Below are 18,293 nucleotides of genomic sequence, written 5' to 3' on the forward strand. Positions count from 1 at the left end.
ATATATTTTAAGGGAAAGACAAAGGACGACGCTAAATTAAAAAAAAAAAAACATATTTAATAAAAATATTTTATTTATTGTTATTAAACACTGAGTACAAACCGGACCGACCACCGTAGACTTAATAAATTTCGTCTCAATAAATGCTTCAATCCAACCATTTCCAACAAAGACAGGTAGCTACCTAGCCATGCTAGCCATACTTACTTCACAAACAATTTATATAATAACAACTCAATGTACTAAAATATGAAGCTATTGTCACCAAAGTAATGTAAGCATATAAATATCACAGAGGTAACATTAATTATGAAAATAATATAATAACTACAAAAATGCATATTAACATTAATTCGTATTCTCAACAAACGTCATTATATTTTTCAATAAGGTCTACTTGAATTATGAACACATTCTATAACATTTATTTAGCAATATCTATCTATTGATCTGAAATTAAATAATGAGCAATGCATAAAAGACAGAAATGTTTAAAATTTGCAACATCACTTACTCATACTATATGAAACACTAAATGAAATTAGACGTAAATCACGACGAAAATATAATTAGATTTAAACTAAAATTTTGCAGTAAAGTGTAATTATTTGCCTTATCATTATTTCTTGTTATTGTTATCTCCATATCTTCAAGAGGTGTCTTTGCATAATACAAATTACAAAACAACTATTGTTTGAATATTATATTAAAGTAGCAGTCTTTTTATAAGAATATTATAATTATTACGACAATGCAAATTATATTATTATTATTATTCATAAATAACTATCGATTTTTAATATTTACATATATTAAGTAGATGTATATATATATACTTTAACTTCTTGAGAGAGGTTCTGTTTAATAACTATATTACAATTCTTCGATTTTCAAAAACAAACTAAAAGTTAACATAACTGATTTATGGTCTTGACTAACAAATATGCATGTTATAAATTTTACTTAATATATATTTGATTTATTATTCAAAAGAACGATTTAAATAAGGCTGTTGTGGGAAGCCCAAGGAGGCTTTAGACCTGGAAGAGGGTGTATGGATGAATGAAGAGAGGACGGAATGCAACTAGCGAGGATGTCACGGTGAGAATGAAGAAGAACGTGCTCAGCTGGTTTGGGCACATCGTACGAATGAGTGATGAAAAAATGGCAAAAAAAGATTTATGGTTGATATATTTTAGAGGTAAGGGGAGGTTAGGTTAGATTAGGGCTCGGTTGACCTTCGAAAACACAGTATCAAAGATACTGGAGGAAGGTCACGTAAAGAGGTAGAGACAGAAATGTGTAGAGATTGGTGTTTGGCGCTCCGTTCTCTCTGACTACCCCGCTAGGGATAAAGCGTGAAGGTAAGTTAACAATTTAACAACAAATAAAGCAAAAAATATTAAATATTTAAAAAAACAAATGAAAATATAACTTAAATAAATTTCTATACTGGTTTGTTTAAATGTTCTTAGTATATTTTCATTTTAATGTTGATTTACATTTATATTATTTTTGAATATATGTAATAATTAATAATTCTGAGTATTGATTTTGAAACTAGTCACAAAAAATTTGTTAAATGGACATGATATTTTTTCATATTATCCTAATAATCTTTAAATAAAAATAATAGTTTTTGATTACATTTGAAAAAATTCTACGGTAACGCTGGTCCTAATAGTGTATTATTTATTACATGGTTGTTTCTTCAGAACGTAAATTATGTTCCTTGTACATCAATGATTTTCCACTACTGTGACATTAACATAACGTTGACTAGTATCCCGTATTTACATTTTGAAAATTACTAAAACTGAATGATTTTACATTTCACCTTTGCAAGACGATAACATTTATAATTTCAGAATGAAATTTTGTTTATTTGATTTTTCATATATATATTTTTATAAAATTATAGATAATAAGATTAAGTTTTCGTATAATATAATTATTAATAATTATGTAAAAATATACAAATTGAATTATGGTTAGGCAACGTACGACATTGATAAATTGAATTATTTTGAAACTAAATGGATAATAAAATCAAATGTATTTTACTTAAAATAACAAAACAAAAAAAAAAAACAATAAACATATAAAAATAGCTTAATGTTCATAAGTCCAGTCTCTTTTACTCATCATTAGTATTTGTTAGTTGCTTATGATAGAATAATTTCTCCATCAAGTATCAAAATTATCAGCTTCTTCCATTTGTCTATATTGTCTTACTATGTATTAGATTATTAAAAAAAACATTACTTATATTTTAAAAACATTGCTTGTTTGGACGATATAAAATAGTGAAGATTTTGATAATTGTTTAGCAAAAATACAATATAACAATGTGATTTGAAATCTTCAATTTTGTTCATTAAACTAGATGATAAATGACAAAACATCATAAGCAGGGATGTTATGGATAAAACAAATCAAATCAGCTTCACGCTGTGTCCCATACACGGCACGGTAGATAGAGGGAACCTAGTGTTAACACTCCGTTCCCCACTATCCATGGATGAAACATTTCGGATATAAGATGAACACTATATTGACGTTGGTTTCGGTTATCAATATATAAAACTATTTCGGTTACTAACAAAAACTTTCGAATAATTTTAATTACAAATATTAAATATTTGAGAAAATTCTTTTTTTAAAAGAATACAGATTCTATTGACAGATTCGTTCGTTTCTTCTGAGCGATACAGTGTCGGCTCGGCCATGCAAAATCAAAAACCAAGTATCATTTAGTTACCGCCCATATGCAAAACTTGTACCAAATTAGGTTACAATTAGAGATAGTCTTTTATTTCGTATATCCGAATGTTTCGGTTACACTTGCGGAGCTCCATAACATCCCTGCGTACAATTTGATGAAAAACAATTATTATTAGTATGTGGTGTTTGTATCAAACAAGTGAGAAGCCTTGTGTTTGTTGTATAGCTTGAAGGAGGTGGTACTTCAGCCGTTCCTTTGTTTTGTATCGAGGTAGATCCAGAAGATTGAAGCATGTATGTGCTACTGGGAAATATCTGTCGTCTGCTACCGCTTGGATTCTTATCTGTTGGAGAATTGTTATCGATTTTTTTACTGTTTCACTTGAAAACATGCGCGGAAGAAATGGCGCATAGCGGGACAGGCAAAAAGAAGCTAGTGTCATAAAAATCCGTTCTTGCTTTCCGCTCAAATTACAGACATTGCGTGTACAGTTTCGAAACTCAACGCCGAGCTTTACAAAACATAATGTCATAATGTTATACAAAACATCTGTTTTGGTCTGACAGTAAATAAGTTATTGGCCCAAATGAGAATCGAATGCTATACTTTCGATTCAATTGGGGGGAGTTAATTATTTTTATTTACCCGCTCGGTTAAAAAAAATTAAGTGTGTGCGTAAAAATAAAAAAAAAAAAGCAAAAATGAAATGAAGCGTGAAGCCAAAACAAAAAGTAAAACATTAAACATATATGACAAATGTATATGACTTACTTTGATATCACGCATGCCTTGTATGGGCACACGGTCGCTGCCAGTGAGGAACAATAGGAACTTTTTCTTATCTTCAATAGACAACTCGTGAAATACTTCCCAGAACCATCTGAGAAAAAGACATTCCTTAATTACATTTAAATTGTTGTTATTATAATTATTAATTGTATATGATAAAAGAAATAAAGAAATTTTAGGTAATTATATTCTTTACTTATAGGTAATATGGTACATAATTATGTAACAATTGATTGATTGATTTTATTTATAGACTAATCCACTGAATGAGCACCTGATCGCTCAATAAATCGGCCAACTGAACTAGATGTAAATATAGAAATTAAACAACCTAATATTTTTTTACTAACCTGACTTGTGGGTCTGAAGAAGAATAATTTTTATATTCACAGTTGTTTTCAAACACATCCCAGTCGTACTCCTCGTTACCGATAACGACTGACATTAGTTCGTGTGATCTGAACAGTTTAATTATGCGACCACCGCAAACCTATATAGTACATTAATGTAGAATTACTTAAACCATTATTGCAGAAAAAACAAATTAACCAAGAATAGATGAAGTGGGAGCAAAATCCGACCAAGAATAGAAGAAATTATAACAACAAAATTGCTTGGAAAAAAGAGCTATCACCAATCTATTTCTAGAATATTTTTATTAGAATTGGAATACCAATGGGAGAGAGGACCTCGGACAGTGGTGAACGTTAATGGACATTTAAGGGGCCCTTACACCTACACTTGGGTTACAAGTCATTGGCACTGCTCTGAGCTCCTCACCCCACAACGACACATCCATATTTCAGCACGGTTATTTGTGGAATGCTAAGGAATTTCTTCTCTTAGGTTGATATATTTTTTAATATTTTTGTTAACCAAAAATATTAAAATTTATAATAAATTTATAATAATAATATATAATAATAAAAATTAGTTATTAATATTATTGTATAATTTAAAAAATATAGTGTTACTATACACGTTTTACTTATGGATAATTTCAACGTAATTAACGTTATTGATGTAACGTTAATTACGTTGATAGTTAATTACGATTAATAAACGTTAATTAAACGGTAATTACGATTAATAGTGTTAATTTTTAGATAAATATTATTCAGTTACCTTTTGAAAGCCTTGATTAAACGCATTAAACTGATTCTGTACAGATTTATTGAGCAAAAAGTCTACATATAAGTCGACATATTCAGCCTTGTTCTCGTGCGTAACGGAAATGTTTTCTCCGTTCTCTTTTAATGGATTCACTTTTATCTCGTCAAAAACTTCTGTATTGACAGCGAAACATAGACCAAACACCTAAAAATTATACACTGTAGTAATTTATTAATAACATTTAGTAAAATATTTAAAAACAATTTGGTACGATAATTCGCATTGGTGTTAAAGCAGTGGCGTATATTTGTTAACGCTCACTTCACAAACGGTGTTTGTTTAAATACAATACTAATTATATTAAGTAACTAATTAGGCAGAGGGAACCTAAGCCACTCCCTTCCTGAATTTCTGCCCAATTTTCGAGACATTACGTGCTGAGTGATATAACTTAACGCCACGCTTTGTCTTCTTACCACATCAAGTATATGAGGAATTCCCCTCAATCGTCGCGTTTACAGTGAGAAGCTATATCATTACAAATTTGATGTTAACAAAAATATCTTACATCCTCAACATCTTCATCTGGATATTCCAACAAATACTTCAGACTGTTAGCCAGAGTGGGATACAAGTCAGAGATATCATCCAACATGACTGACTCGCCGAGCAACTTCTTATATAACACTAATGGGAACGGCACGTATATGATTATTGAATTGAATATTGCAAGACCGTATATCGCACCTGAAATTAAATAGTTTAATTATTATTTAAAAAAGTAATCATTTAAGGGCTCTAAAGATATTTTACAGGGGGAAGGATCTCTCAAGTGATATACATAGTTTAAAAACAATTTGGCACTATGTTTCTTTGCTTTATATTTGATCTGATTGATCTTCTTATGTACAGTTTTTTGAAAAAATTTTGAGCCTCAATTTTTTATTACTAAATATGGGCTGAGCTAGGTACCAATATTTTATCTCTTCGCCTATTCTTATACGACCATGATTTTATTGGTCTTCCTATATCTGTAGAGAGGATAAAATAATTTTCAATAAATATTTTAATGTATAATTTATATAACAATTTTCAATAAACAAAATATTAATCTTATATTTTACAGTGTAGATTTTCAATTAACTCTGAAAAATAAGAAGTTTTAACTTTTATTTATTAACTATGGGACGCGCGCAGCTTCGCTTGCTTAATTAAGAGGGAATTCTAATAACCCACTAAACATGTGTTCAATGAAATATTTTTATATAATAAATATTTATAAATAATTAATTTATAAATAATAAATTTCAAATTTTATAAAAATCGGTGGCGATTTAAAGATTTTTCCATACAAACTTTCAACCCCTTATTTGCACCCTTAGGGGGAGAATTCTAGAAAACGATGAAACACGTGTTCAATTAAATACTTTTAAAAATCTAAATTTCAAATTTGATAAAAATCGGTGCCGTTTTATTTTTTTCCATACAAAGTTTCAACCCCTATTTCACCCCTTTAGGGTTAAAAATTTTCAAAATCCCTTCTTAGTGAATGTCCAGATTACAAAAGTAAACATCTGCCCAATTTTCACGTTTCTGCCATCAGCGGTTACGGCTGTGCGTGCGTCTTACCTCAGTCAGTGAGGACAAGTCCTTTTATATATATAGATAATATATTAAGTACTTACGTACGTACTTACCAATTAAATAGTACATAACCTCATCTTCAAATGGATTGTTGGAGAACCATATCATATTAGTTTCTTCAGACTGTTTGAACATACCGTACACTGGGTCGAATATTTCTTTTAATAATAACAAGAAGAACTCTTTTTTCACTCCACCAGCATCTTCAGCTTCTTCTCCAACAAACTCTACCTGGAACAAAAGTATTTTAGTCGTAATATTAATACACGTGCACATAATGTGACTTACGGTCACATTCTACGGACTGTCCGATCGAAATATAAATTTATATTTACATTTTCATTTCTTCGCTCTGGTGTCGAGACAAAACGCGGCGTTAAGTTCCGCCAATTAACACGCAATACCTGCAGATTTCGGCAGAAAGTGGGGAACGAAGTGCCTTAAAACAAAGTTTCCTCTGCCTACCTTGCTATGTGCCAGATCCAGCGTGAAACTCTTTTTTTTTGTTTTTTATAACATAGAAACACTACTTACTCTAAGCGGTTTTTTCAGCTGTGACGTATCATGATTACTTATTTGAACCATTGTATCTCTTACAAGATGGCGTCTCGACACCGTTAGTATCAGAAACTGGTCTCTTTGGTATTCGTATGTAGGATCCATTATTAGCCGTGTGAAAATTTGCGTGGCGGCCTGAGAGATCGCCATTTGCATTTGTAATTGTTGATCGATTTTAAGTAGTAGAGACTTGCATTGAACGTCGAACAGGAACGCGTAATTACATAGATGTGGTTGTACAGACTGTAATAATATCATATAGCAAAAATTTATTTTTTTTATATTTATCAAATATACATCTATCTAAAAACATGGAGGTTGTTTATATGTTATTTTAGCACATTATTATTATTGATTCTAATAAATTGAAAAAAGTATTACTAATTTTGCTGGCCATAGGGGCTATTTCCTATGACCAGTAAAAAATACAATATACTATATGATACGACTCGTATGTATAAAGGTAATATACATTATTGTACATTGCCAAGTAACAAAACAATTCCTTATAATAAACAATTTATTCAATCAAAGACGTATAATGCTGATTTTGCGAATATATGTAAAATGAATATATATAAGTGAATAAACTTACATCTTGATCCGACAGCCATGCGATGTAATCAGCTGCAATATCAACATGATTCGACAATTCCTCCACATAAAAGCATTCCGCTGGTATTTTGGGCTTTTTAGGATTTGTGAAGTTAATTTTGTTAAGCGCTATTAGGGTATTTAAAACTTGTATTATACTTCGAGAGAAATTTACTTTCTGAAATAAAAAATATATTTTGATGGTCAAGATAATGTATGTGTATGTTGTATATTTTTTATACTTTTATAAGCTGTCATGGATTGAGGTACCTCTGACCACAGTGAGTTATATCGAAACAATTTACGTGATTAAATAAAATAGCAAAATATATATTTTTTAAAAATCCCCTCTTATGCTATAGCATATAAAAATATTTAAAAAATAACCAACCTTACTAGCCCTAACTCCAGGCTGCATGAGCTCATATACAAACACACTTTTGAATATGTCCACTAACATTTCAAAGTACTCGGTGGACTGCGACTGCCACCACAACTGTACTATGCGTTGCGGGTGCGTCGATAGCATATTGAATGCTTCTGCAAATGGACCCTGGAAGAATATGTGTTATTATTTATTTGTTTTTTTTTAAGTTCACGCTGTATCCCGTAAGGGGGTAAGCAGAGACATGTAGCTAACATATTATATTCCTCACGCATTGCTCAATTTTCGAGACATTACGTTTGAGTGGCTCAACTGAGATACGTTTTGTCTTTTTACCAGAGCGTATAAGTAAGATACTCTTTATTGCACAGCAATTAATACGTTATCAGGTATACACTGTAATTAAATGTGGAATTGAAAAATAAGTCATTACCGCTTAGAATATGACGCGTAGCCGTAAAGATTCATTTATTTATATGTAAAGCTTCCTGTTGTACCCCCACGCATAGCAGGGTAGGCAGAGGGACTCTGGAAACTTAGTGTTAAGACACATCCGTTTCCCACTTACCGCCAAATTCTGAAGGCATTGCGTTTTGAGTAGCGGAACTTAACGCCGCGGTTTGCCTCATCACCAGAACGAAGAAATAAAAAATATTAAATATTTCATTTTCTTGAGTGTATAAGTAAGGTAAGATACTTGAGTGTATAAGTAAGGTAAGATACTTGAGTGTATAAGTAAGATACTCTTTATTGCACAGCAATTAATACGTTATCAGGTATACACTGTAATGAGTTTTGAAAAAACCGGATAACTTTTCTCTAACTTATAAAACAGACTTGTATTATATTTCTAATAGGTACAGATATTAGAAGATATCAGGTTCAGGATACAGTGCAAAGCTGAAAAAAAAATGTGTACACGAAAGTGAGGGGGTCTAAATGACTGGTATTTAAATTACTTGTATGTAGTTTATCATCATACCTGCAATTCCGGATGTCTTCGTGGATTTCTCATTTCGTGATATAGAGGTAGAATCAGGAACAATCTCAATGCTTCGGCATCCGGCGGTGACACTTTCACTTTCCTTATAATTTGCTCTGTCAAGTGATTGAATATCTATATAAAAGATATAAAAGAAAATTTTAAATCAAGAAAAATATTTAAAAAAATATAATTTCACATTTATAATTTCTACATACATGATACAAATGCCTATAAAGCAAATCCTCAGAAGAGATAAAAACTATATTATATAATATAATCAGGTTTTTCACATTGATTTATTTTCTCTACTATATAAAACAAAATATCGGTCGATTTCGTATTTTTCACACTTTTGACTGATATAAAAAAGTACACAGCGAAAAAATAAGAAACGGCTTTAGCAGGTATACACTCTAAGCCGACGATGTAGAAAAGGCATTTTCTGCCGAATTTTTCGACGCATTGCGTGTTGAATGGCGGGACTCAATGTTTATCTTGGTGCCAGAGAGAAGAAGAATGAAAATATTAATAAATAACCTTCACATTCACAGTCATATAATTGGAAAAGTGCAAAAACCCAGGAGCAGGGGCTCCTTCAAAATAAAACACCCTATAAGCAACAAATTGTTTAAAAAATCTAAAATATTAGGTTATTAATTATTAAGTTTTTTTTTATCAGCGCGACACTGATAAAAGATTTTTTTATTACAAATATCTAATTCGTAAAAATTAGATATCCATGATATATATAGATGGATTAGATATCCACAATAACTCACCAATTCCTGTATACTTTTGTTCTCAAGACGACTTATCATAGTAAAAGCTTCTTCAGCTTTCTTTAAATCTACTCCAGGTACTTTAGTGTTACAGCCAAAGTGCGCGTTTTGTTCTAATAAAAAGGAACCATTTACACAAGCCAAAGAACCAAACACAGTTTCCAGGTATACCATAAGGTCCTGCGTAAAAATATTTAGATTATGCAAGATGTTCAGGAATTTAAATGGTCACTTACAATCTTTCCTAGCTTCACGCTGTATCCCGCATATGGTTAGAGGTTAGGCAGCGGGAACCTAGTGTTAAGACATTACGTTCTCCTCTTTACCAGAGCAAGCTTTTTGCCAATAAATTTTCGAGATGAGTGCTGAGTGAGGGAATTCAACGCCACGCTCTTGTTACCAGAGCGAGAAAATGAAAACCATTAATGTGACTGTAAAGTGCGGCCTCTACGCTCTGCGACCCAATAATTAATTTTCAGAGTATATTAAGCTCGAAATTCGACCAAATACAATAAAAAATAATACTATAAGAATACTACATATATATTATAGATAATGTAAGTTTAATATTTACAATGTATGGAAATAAAAGCTAGTTAAATCTGAAACCTTTGGCAGTGGTAAAAATGTAATAAAAAAGATATAAACAGTTCTTACTTGATTAACAACATCAATGTCTTTGAAGAACTGACAAGCAGTCAATTTATACATATTCAATGTAAGTATTTGTTTTTTATTGTCAGGTATCCTTAAGTCAGCTGACATGGTCTTATCGTCATTTACAACTAGAAAACTGTGATCGCCGCCTGCGAAGACCCGTATAGTCCCACTAAATATATTTGGTGTGAACTGAGAAAAAAAGACATAGTTATATAGGTTATTATTATATCAAAAAACTAAAACCTAGGCGGAATTTTTGTAATTGTTTTAAGTTTAATGAAATCTTTAAAGCAAACTTTTATTCAAAGCGTATTATTCGAAAATATATATAATATGATATACCGTTGTAATTACGTACAAATATAATAACGAACGAAAGTTAGAAATAACGAACAACAAACAGTTGAGCATGCATCAATATTCTACAGCAACAATTCTATTAATCTATAAAATTAAGAATAATTAAAATAATAAACTACTACTAAATACAATAATATGAAGAAATTATCTACGATGTATAATGCGAATGAAGAACAACTACAATTATATCATATAAATATATATTATAAAATATATTATAATATATGGTTAATAAGGGAATAACTCAACATTAAGTTTGGAGGGGCCAGCAACACTGTGTTTATGTCTCGCGGAACTCTCCACCTTGAATTTCTTCTTTGGCTAAGAAGAATAGTCCAATGTTAGAATTGTGCGTTTTAAAAAATATTTATTTATTAATACCAACCAATGAATGTATTCATAAAAATAAATAAATATTTTTCAAACTTAATGTATAGAAGCACCGGGCATATGTCAACGAAGTTTTCTTTTCTAAATATGTAACATATTTTTTAATTAAGATTAAATTGTTTGCTTACTAACATTAAGCTGCAAGTGAAAATATTTTCATTATTTTAAATAAGGTTCGAATTTAGGTATTTTAAGATAGATATAAACTATAAATGAATTAAGCAAAACTATTACAACTAGAACTTAAAAAGATGATAGCAGATATAATGAAAAATGATATGAGAATAAAAATAATCTAAAAAAAAATCTGTTTTTGACAATAATTAATAGAAATATTTACCATAATATATTGTCCATGATCATCTGTCTGTTTGCAATAAAATATGTTTAGCTTTATGAGAATATACATAAAAGTTCGTAAATGTAACAAACGTAAATGAGCACAATGAATATTCTACAGTATTAATAAAGCATAAAGAGATTGATATAGATACTCTAGTATGTTAGGGCAAGATTGGTGATGAGGCAAGCTCTTAGTGGGCAACTTGCGGGATAATTATGCAAAACTTTTTAATGTTAGTCACACTGAACGAGACGTGCCCATTCATGCCGATAGGTTAGATCAATGCTAAACGAAAAGTTATTTTTTCAAAGTAATTGGACAGAACACTTCTATAGACTCTGTTCTAGCAACAAAAACGTGTTCAAATTAAGTTCGAATTTACCCCTTGACAAATAATTTTCTGTCATAATATTAAAAAAATATATATTTTGATTTTGCAAGAGTCAAAAGCAAAAATCGTTGTGCTCATATGTAAGGTAAGTGACGGTAACTTCGTGATAGTACGTGGTTTCGTGAGTTTTGCTTCTGGCAAAAATAATAAGCAATTTAAGTATTATTTACGGAAACTATATATTGGTATATAATCTTTATACTTTCAACTGTCTAAAAACTAAGTAACAATATTTTAATGATAAGATTGAGCGTATAGCGACATTTTAAACGCAGAGTTGGTTACGAACTGCAGTGTAACGTGTCTGCGATGCTTACCAACGTAAGACTAGCGTAAGAATTTCTTAAGGTTGTAGAAAGACAAAGGTAAGTTATTCGAATAAAACATTGAATACGTGCTTTTTTGTATTCTATAAAAAAACATTTTATAAAAAAAATAGATGGAAGAATAAAATTCTTTTAAAATTGCAATAAATCGATTCACGAAATAGCAGTCATTTTATTTATCAAGTGTCCGCTATTTCGTGTTACTAACGAATTAGGGAAATCTTAGATACTTTTTAATAAATTTATATTTATGTTATAATTGAGATAATTTAAATTTAAAGCTTAAAATCAGTTACTGTATTTATTAAAGTTTCTCGTGATCGAAATTCGGTATATGTTTTGTCCACTTAAATTTTTATATTACTATTTTAAAGGTAACCTGAATTGATAATTTTAAGCTAAATTCGTATAGGTACTGCCAATGCAACTTTGTTTTTTAATCAACCTTTATAATTTATTTTTGTGTATTTTATAGAATATACGTGGTAGTTAATGATTACTTTACATAATGTAAAAAATACTGAATAAACAGAACTGCGGGAGTTACTAAAATCAGTAACACGAAATAAGATCCCCTACATTTCATTATTTTCTCTAACTTCGTGACAAATAAATCTACGTAAAATCAACACATTGACTTCTTTGTCTTTGTTAATAGTGTTTATCTTAGTCTTGTTATAAGTCTAAATAAAGATCTTTTTTTTTTCAAGAACTTTTCAAGAATATATTATATACTACCTACTAAACACAAACGCCATACAAACTGGTTGCGAAAATATATAGTTCTATACCTAGCTTATAAAACTTATATACCTAGCTTAAAAAAAATTTAACTTGAATTTTGAGTTTTTTTATATTTTTTTTATAAAAAAAATATATAAAAGTTGAAATTTTTTTTTTTTAAAACTGAGCTTTTATAATTTGTAAATTATAAAAGTTGAGGCTACTCGTGGCGCAGGAGTACAAAGTGTGACTGTAAAACCGACTGGTTGTGGGTTCGATCCCCACTCCAGGAGATGAAAATAGGAATAGTATAGAAAATAGAAAATATTTATTTAAATTTATATTTCAGGCAAAGCGCGGCGTTGAGTTATGCCACTTAACATGCTGTGACTCCGGAATTCCGCAGAAAGTGGGGAACGGAGTGTTTTAAAAACACTAGGTTCCTACCTATCTATCTACCTACCTACCTAGGCCTATCCTGCTGTGTGCGGGATACAGCGTGAAGATGATTTAATTTGATTTGATTTTTTTTATAAAAGTTTTAATGTCGTTAAACTGATCTACCTATTTTTTTTTATTTACAAATTCTTTACAATCAAAACCAATAAAGGTGTTTATTTTTTTATTATAAAACCTTACTCGCGAGGTAAAAACTTGTGACCCGAAATAGGGGCCACAAACTCACGAAGTTAGAAACAGAGCTAAATTTTATCACGAAGTAGGGTTCAAATTAGAGGTCCACAAATAAATTAATATAAAAATTAAGGTTAAGTTAAACCGCATAATTCATACATTAAATTACTGCCAAAAGACCCACTTTGATCACACTAAAATTTGCAAATTCATATAACCTTTAATAATGTATTTACAATGAGAGCCTTAAACTGCTGAATTCCCGTACATTTACCTTACTTACTAAATTTAGAGCTATGCAGCCTTTTATCGTATAAAATTAACGCCGTATAACATATATTTAGGGTAAACTGAAGAAGAGAAAATATTTTCTTTGTTTATTTATACTGTTCTAACATTTCATAAACATGTAATACCTCAAAATATCTTAACACCTAATTAAGTTATTTATTGTAAATGAATAATCAAAATAGTTAAAATTAATTTTATAATTACTTATTTGCTTAAATACAGAAAATAGTGAATGTTTAATATGTGAGGATGCTAGGCTCATACCTATAATAAAGTATTAGTATATTAAGCATAAGTATAACACAAACTGTAAATATTTTTTTAAAGATATTACTAATAGTTTATAAATCAGTTTCTATACTTTAATTACGAAATTGTTTCTTGTTTTGGGTAAATTTGGTATTTTATTGATGGATGAAACTATTTAATATCATATTATATATAGAATTTTGCTATCAGTTTTTTTTTAATTATCATGAATTGACTATGCATTTTAACTACAATTATAAATGGAAATTTTCACCTGTTTATCGTCACTAAAAATTATATTAGATCCCTCATTGAGAATGAGGGCTCTAACAAACATGTTTTAGAAAACAAAAAAAATTAAGCGAACCTGCGGTTTTTGATGAAACCATCAAGCCCGAAAGGCGAGGATTCAAGATCCACAATGTTAAAATTTTTGTAAATTTTCTATAACACTTATTTATCCAACAATAAAAACGTCAATAATTCAACATACTCACAGGTGAATCATCAGTGGGTGTGAAGGGTACAGGCGTGGGTACTAATGCAAAGGTCATATGCGGGCACCCCAGCTGACCGCGAGCGCCGTACCCGCACGCTAATATACGTTCTCCCACACGACAGAGCACGTGGCGACGTCCGCATGCTACTTGAGTTACTGTACTACCCATTAATTCCATTATCTGGAATTGTTTAAATAAAGGATTTATTATATTTCCTTCCTCCTTCTTATCTCTATGTTTCTATTCTATATTTTCTTCGTCTTTTCTTAGCTCCATACTGTTTCTTGTATATAGCAAGGTAAGCAGGGGGAACCTAGTATTGAGATACTCTCCTCCTCCTCCCGAGACACTCTGTGTTGAGTGGCGGAACTCGATGTCGAGTTTACCATAAAGCAAATAAATATTAGATTCCCCCAAGTGGGAATCGAACCCACAACCCTCGCCTTTAATGACATACGGTATATTGTCATACCTCTACCTCTACCTCTCTACCTCTATTTATGATTTTATATTTGATTCTTTTATATGATAAACTTATATTGTTAAAAATACACTTTATTTAAAAAAAAAAACATGCTTATTTAAAATCAAAATTTCACCACCACCCAAACATGTTTGTTGTGTTATCTTTGTCTCTATTATGAAATTATTATTTAGATATTAACATTTTAGAAGTTTAAAATAAAACAATAAATATAAGTAGGTTAGTACCTTTCTTGGCACTAATTCGTCTTTAGTGTTTCCATGGCCTGTCTGTCCGTACTCCCCAGCTCCACATGTAAAAACACCACCATCAAGTGTAAGAAAAGCAGTAAAATCTTCACCACACGATATATGGCACACCTTCGAAAACAAAACACATTCTATGATCACATAAATGTACTATTTCTGAAAGAAAAATAATAAAAATATTTAATATAAATTGCTAAACACATACCTTGACATTTCTAAGAGTTTTCAAATGTACTGGGTAACATCTGCTCTCTCTATCCTGTAGACCTAATTGACCGCTTGCATTCTTTCCCCATCCAAAAACGGCACCAGACCTTTAACAAAATATTATTTGTATGTTTTATCAAATAGTATATGTACAGACAAGCATGGGTTCCTTTTTTCCTTAAAAGGTAAGTAACCATAAAACACAGAACATTATTTCATTAATCTGGAGTTTTTATACAACATATCTCAATTGTTCTCTCAGCTTACTATATGCAGACAAAGAAATATGTTAACATATGCAAGGAGATTTCATTCACTTCAGATAATCTATTATTAACAATGTTCAAGTTGTAATTGTAAATAAAGTTTGGTTTGGTCAAGTTGTTAAATTTAGTTTTGGTTAAATAAAGTTTTGGTTATTCTCTATATACTTGCTTTGATAATGCAAAAGTGTGGTTACTACCACATGCTATCAGTGCTATAGGTATGCCGAGCAGTGATGTTATCTGTTGTGGTTTAGTTTCCTTATTCGTTTTGGTTCCCAATCCGCACTGTCCATATGTATTTGCACCCCAGGCATAAAGGTCACCGTCTAAAACATGAATACCTTAAATAATATTCTGCAATCTACTCAAGTTTGCCACTGCATAAATTTTAAGTAATTATAAAAACAACAGTAACAAGTTAAGTCAAGCTTACTACACTGTTCAATCAATATTATAATTATTAATTTCAATAATTAGTACCTAATTATAATATCTTAAAATGAACAGATCTGCTTATAGTTTGGGACTGATCGCAGATGAACTCAGAGGAAAAAAAAAAATTAATTATAATATTCATTTATAAATAGTCTAAATTTAACAACATAAAGTTAAGTCAAAACATAATGGTTGTAGGTTTGATTTTTACTTGGGGGGAATGAATTAATTTGTCTATTCTGACAAGACAAAATGTGGAGTTGGGTTCTAACACTAAATATGGAGAGACTTGACATTAAGTTATTTCTGTTCACTTTGCAATGTAGGCAACAGTTTAAAAGATAAAACAGTAAGTTCTATTTTATAGTAATAGTGAAAATTATTTTACATCTGTAATAGGACTTTCAATTTGCAATTTCAGGTATGCTATATAGTATGTAGTGTAGACTACACTACACTAATGCATGTAATATTTATATACTATATTACTTACTATTTGTCAAAACTACTGAGTGATAAGATCCGCAAGCAACTTGTATAACATTTTTAGTAGCTAGGAGTTTAATGATTTTTGGTTTGTCTTGAGCATGACCTCCAAGATTACTACCAAGTTGTCCCATGGTATCAGAGCCCCAACTGAATGGTTGTCCCCATTCATCTAAAGCCATTGAATGCTGCAGACCACAGGCAATGGATGACAATGTACATCCTTTAAATGTTTCCACTAGTGCTGAAATTAAGTAAATATAGACTAAACACATCAGATTGTGGATTTCATTCACACTGGAGGAAATGAAATATTAAATATTTTCATTTCTTCACTAGTAACAAGGCAAAGCATGGTGTTGAGCTCTATCTCTTAATTCACAATAACTCCAGAATTTGATGGAAAGTGGGGAACAGAAGTGTTTTAACAGGGATAGTGTCTCAACACTAGCTTCTAAGGCTTTCTCTGCCCACCCTGTAATGTGCAGGATACCGCATGACACAAAAAAAAACAGAAAAAACAAAGCATGGTATTGAATACTGCTAATGTGAACTAGATTCTCTCTGCCTCCTCTGCTATTTGTAAGATCAGTGTGAGGTATACAAAAGTATATAAATATATAAGTATTATAAACAAAAAACTATTTTATTAAATAGGACAAAATAAATACCAGGAATTTGGCTTTCCTTAGACTCAGCTGGTCTTCCAAGCTGTCCAACTTCATTACTACCACAGGAATATAAATTACCCTTTTTAGTCAAATAAAGAGTATGAAATTCTCCAGCTGCAACAAATTGTACATGTCCACTCTCAGCCCATTTTGACAGTGTTGGTTTAATTACCTGTTCATTAAAACAAAAATTGCATATTACTATTTCCTTTTAAATATTATTGTTATTAAATGTTACTACGAAACGTTCTAAGAGAGTCCTACAATATACTTTACATAGACTGAAATATTTTTTTATAATTTTAAAAATATCTTAAATTATTTCACCAATTTATCGTACCAAATCAATATTGTTGGTGCCTTCAATACACAATTCATGATGAGTGGCATTACCCCAGCAAAACATTTTTAACAAGTTTTCAATATTATTTTTTACTTATAACCTCTAATTTTACCCTGATATATTGCTTATAGAGACTACAAGAACATTAGTGACGGTTCTCTTATTTTTACACAGGCACATTTAACTATTATTTAAGACAGTACTTTTAAATAAAATACATTTGAAATTATTTGAGACAATCCAGAACAATCTTTGCTTTCAGCCACAGTTAATCTTATTATTTGTCAAAATTAAAATTACACAGAATAAAAAAATAATTGACGTTTAAAAATGTAAATAAACTCGTATATCAAGGAATCTATCTAAGTACAGTATTAGTCGGTACCTATTCCTTTCATCATGTATGTTTTGTAATAAATTTCTGCTAAAAAAATATTAAATATTTCTTTAAATCTTAGAACGGTAATAAATTGACTTTAATAACTTAGATTGTAATTTTAAAATACGATACGAATAAATCTAATTCTTTCACTTCTTACCTCTTACAATATCTGCCGTACGGTAATATTTTGTAAATTAGAACTAAAAAATATTTTTCTGGAAGTGAAAGATACAATTTAAAAAAATCTCTATTTTAAGCTTTCAAAAACATTGGCTCTTCTTGAATACTATAATCTATGGTCGAGCAGGACGTTGAACGGCCATATTTGTTATT

General features: G+C 30.4%; 1 protein-coding gene across 4 annotated transcripts; it reads right to left on the bottom strand.

Annotated features, from left to right (window-relative positions):
* Positions 1 to 55: 55 nt before the first annotated feature.
* On the bottom strand, positions 56 to 17,892 carry Herc4 (HECT and RLD domain containing E3 ubiquitin ligase 4). 4 transcript variants are annotated; one of them, XM_085187131.1, is made up of 21 exons: positions 17,576 to 17,892; positions 17,236 to 17,407; positions 16,572 to 16,808; positions 15,813 to 15,969; positions 15,376 to 15,484; positions 15,150 to 15,281; positions 14,436 to 14,618; positions 11,323 to 11,349; positions 10,842 to 10,913; positions 10,230 to 10,421; positions 9,573 to 9,752; positions 8,791 to 8,925; positions 7,815 to 7,976; positions 7,425 to 7,601; positions 6,806 to 7,072; positions 6,325 to 6,502; positions 5,196 to 5,374; positions 4,640 to 4,831; positions 3,865 to 4,004; positions 3,497 to 3,605; positions 56 to 3,068 (listed from the first exon to the last, which is right to left on the bottom strand). In XM_085187131.1, exons 1-21 carry the CDS (start codon positions 17,639 to 17,641, stop codon positions 2,916 to 2,918), a joined length of 3,219 nt encoding a protein of 1,072 aa, XP_085043257.1. In that variant the 5' UTR covers positions 17,642 to 17,892; the 3' UTR covers positions 56 to 2,915. The 4 variants fall into 4 exon arrangements, with proteins under 4 accessions (XP_085043257.1, XP_085043258.1, XP_085043259.1 ...); XM_085187132.1 differs by lacking the exon at positions 11,323 to 11,349; XM_085187133.1 differs by lacking the exon at positions 10,842 to 10,913.
* Between the last annotated feature and the right edge of the window lie 401 nt (positions 17,893 to 18,293).

The sequence above is a fragment of the Heliconius melpomene genome, chromosome 6, assembly GCF_056956725.1.
Source record: "Heliconius melpomene rosina isolate 202511_hmr_F chromosome 6, ASM5695672v1, whole genome shotgun sequence".
NCBI classification, from domain to species: Eukaryota; Metazoa; Arthropoda; class Insecta; order Lepidoptera; family Nymphalidae; genus Heliconius; species Heliconius melpomene.

Excerpts from the sequence above, each read along its gene's own strand:
- Herc4 (XM_085187131.1), bottom strand. The coding sequence starts at position 17,641 with ATGTTTTGCTGGGGTAATGCCACTCATCATGAATTGTGTATTGAAGGC. Across the intron at positions 10,422-10,841 it reads CTGGCCCCTCCAAACTTAAT|TTCACACCAAATATATTTAG; the intron begins GTTGAGTTATTC and ends TTTTTTTCTCAG. Across the intron at positions 3,069-3,496 it reads AAGGCATGCGTGATATCAAA|ATAAGAATCCAAGCGGTAGC; the intron begins GTAAGTCATATA and ends ATTCTCCAACAG.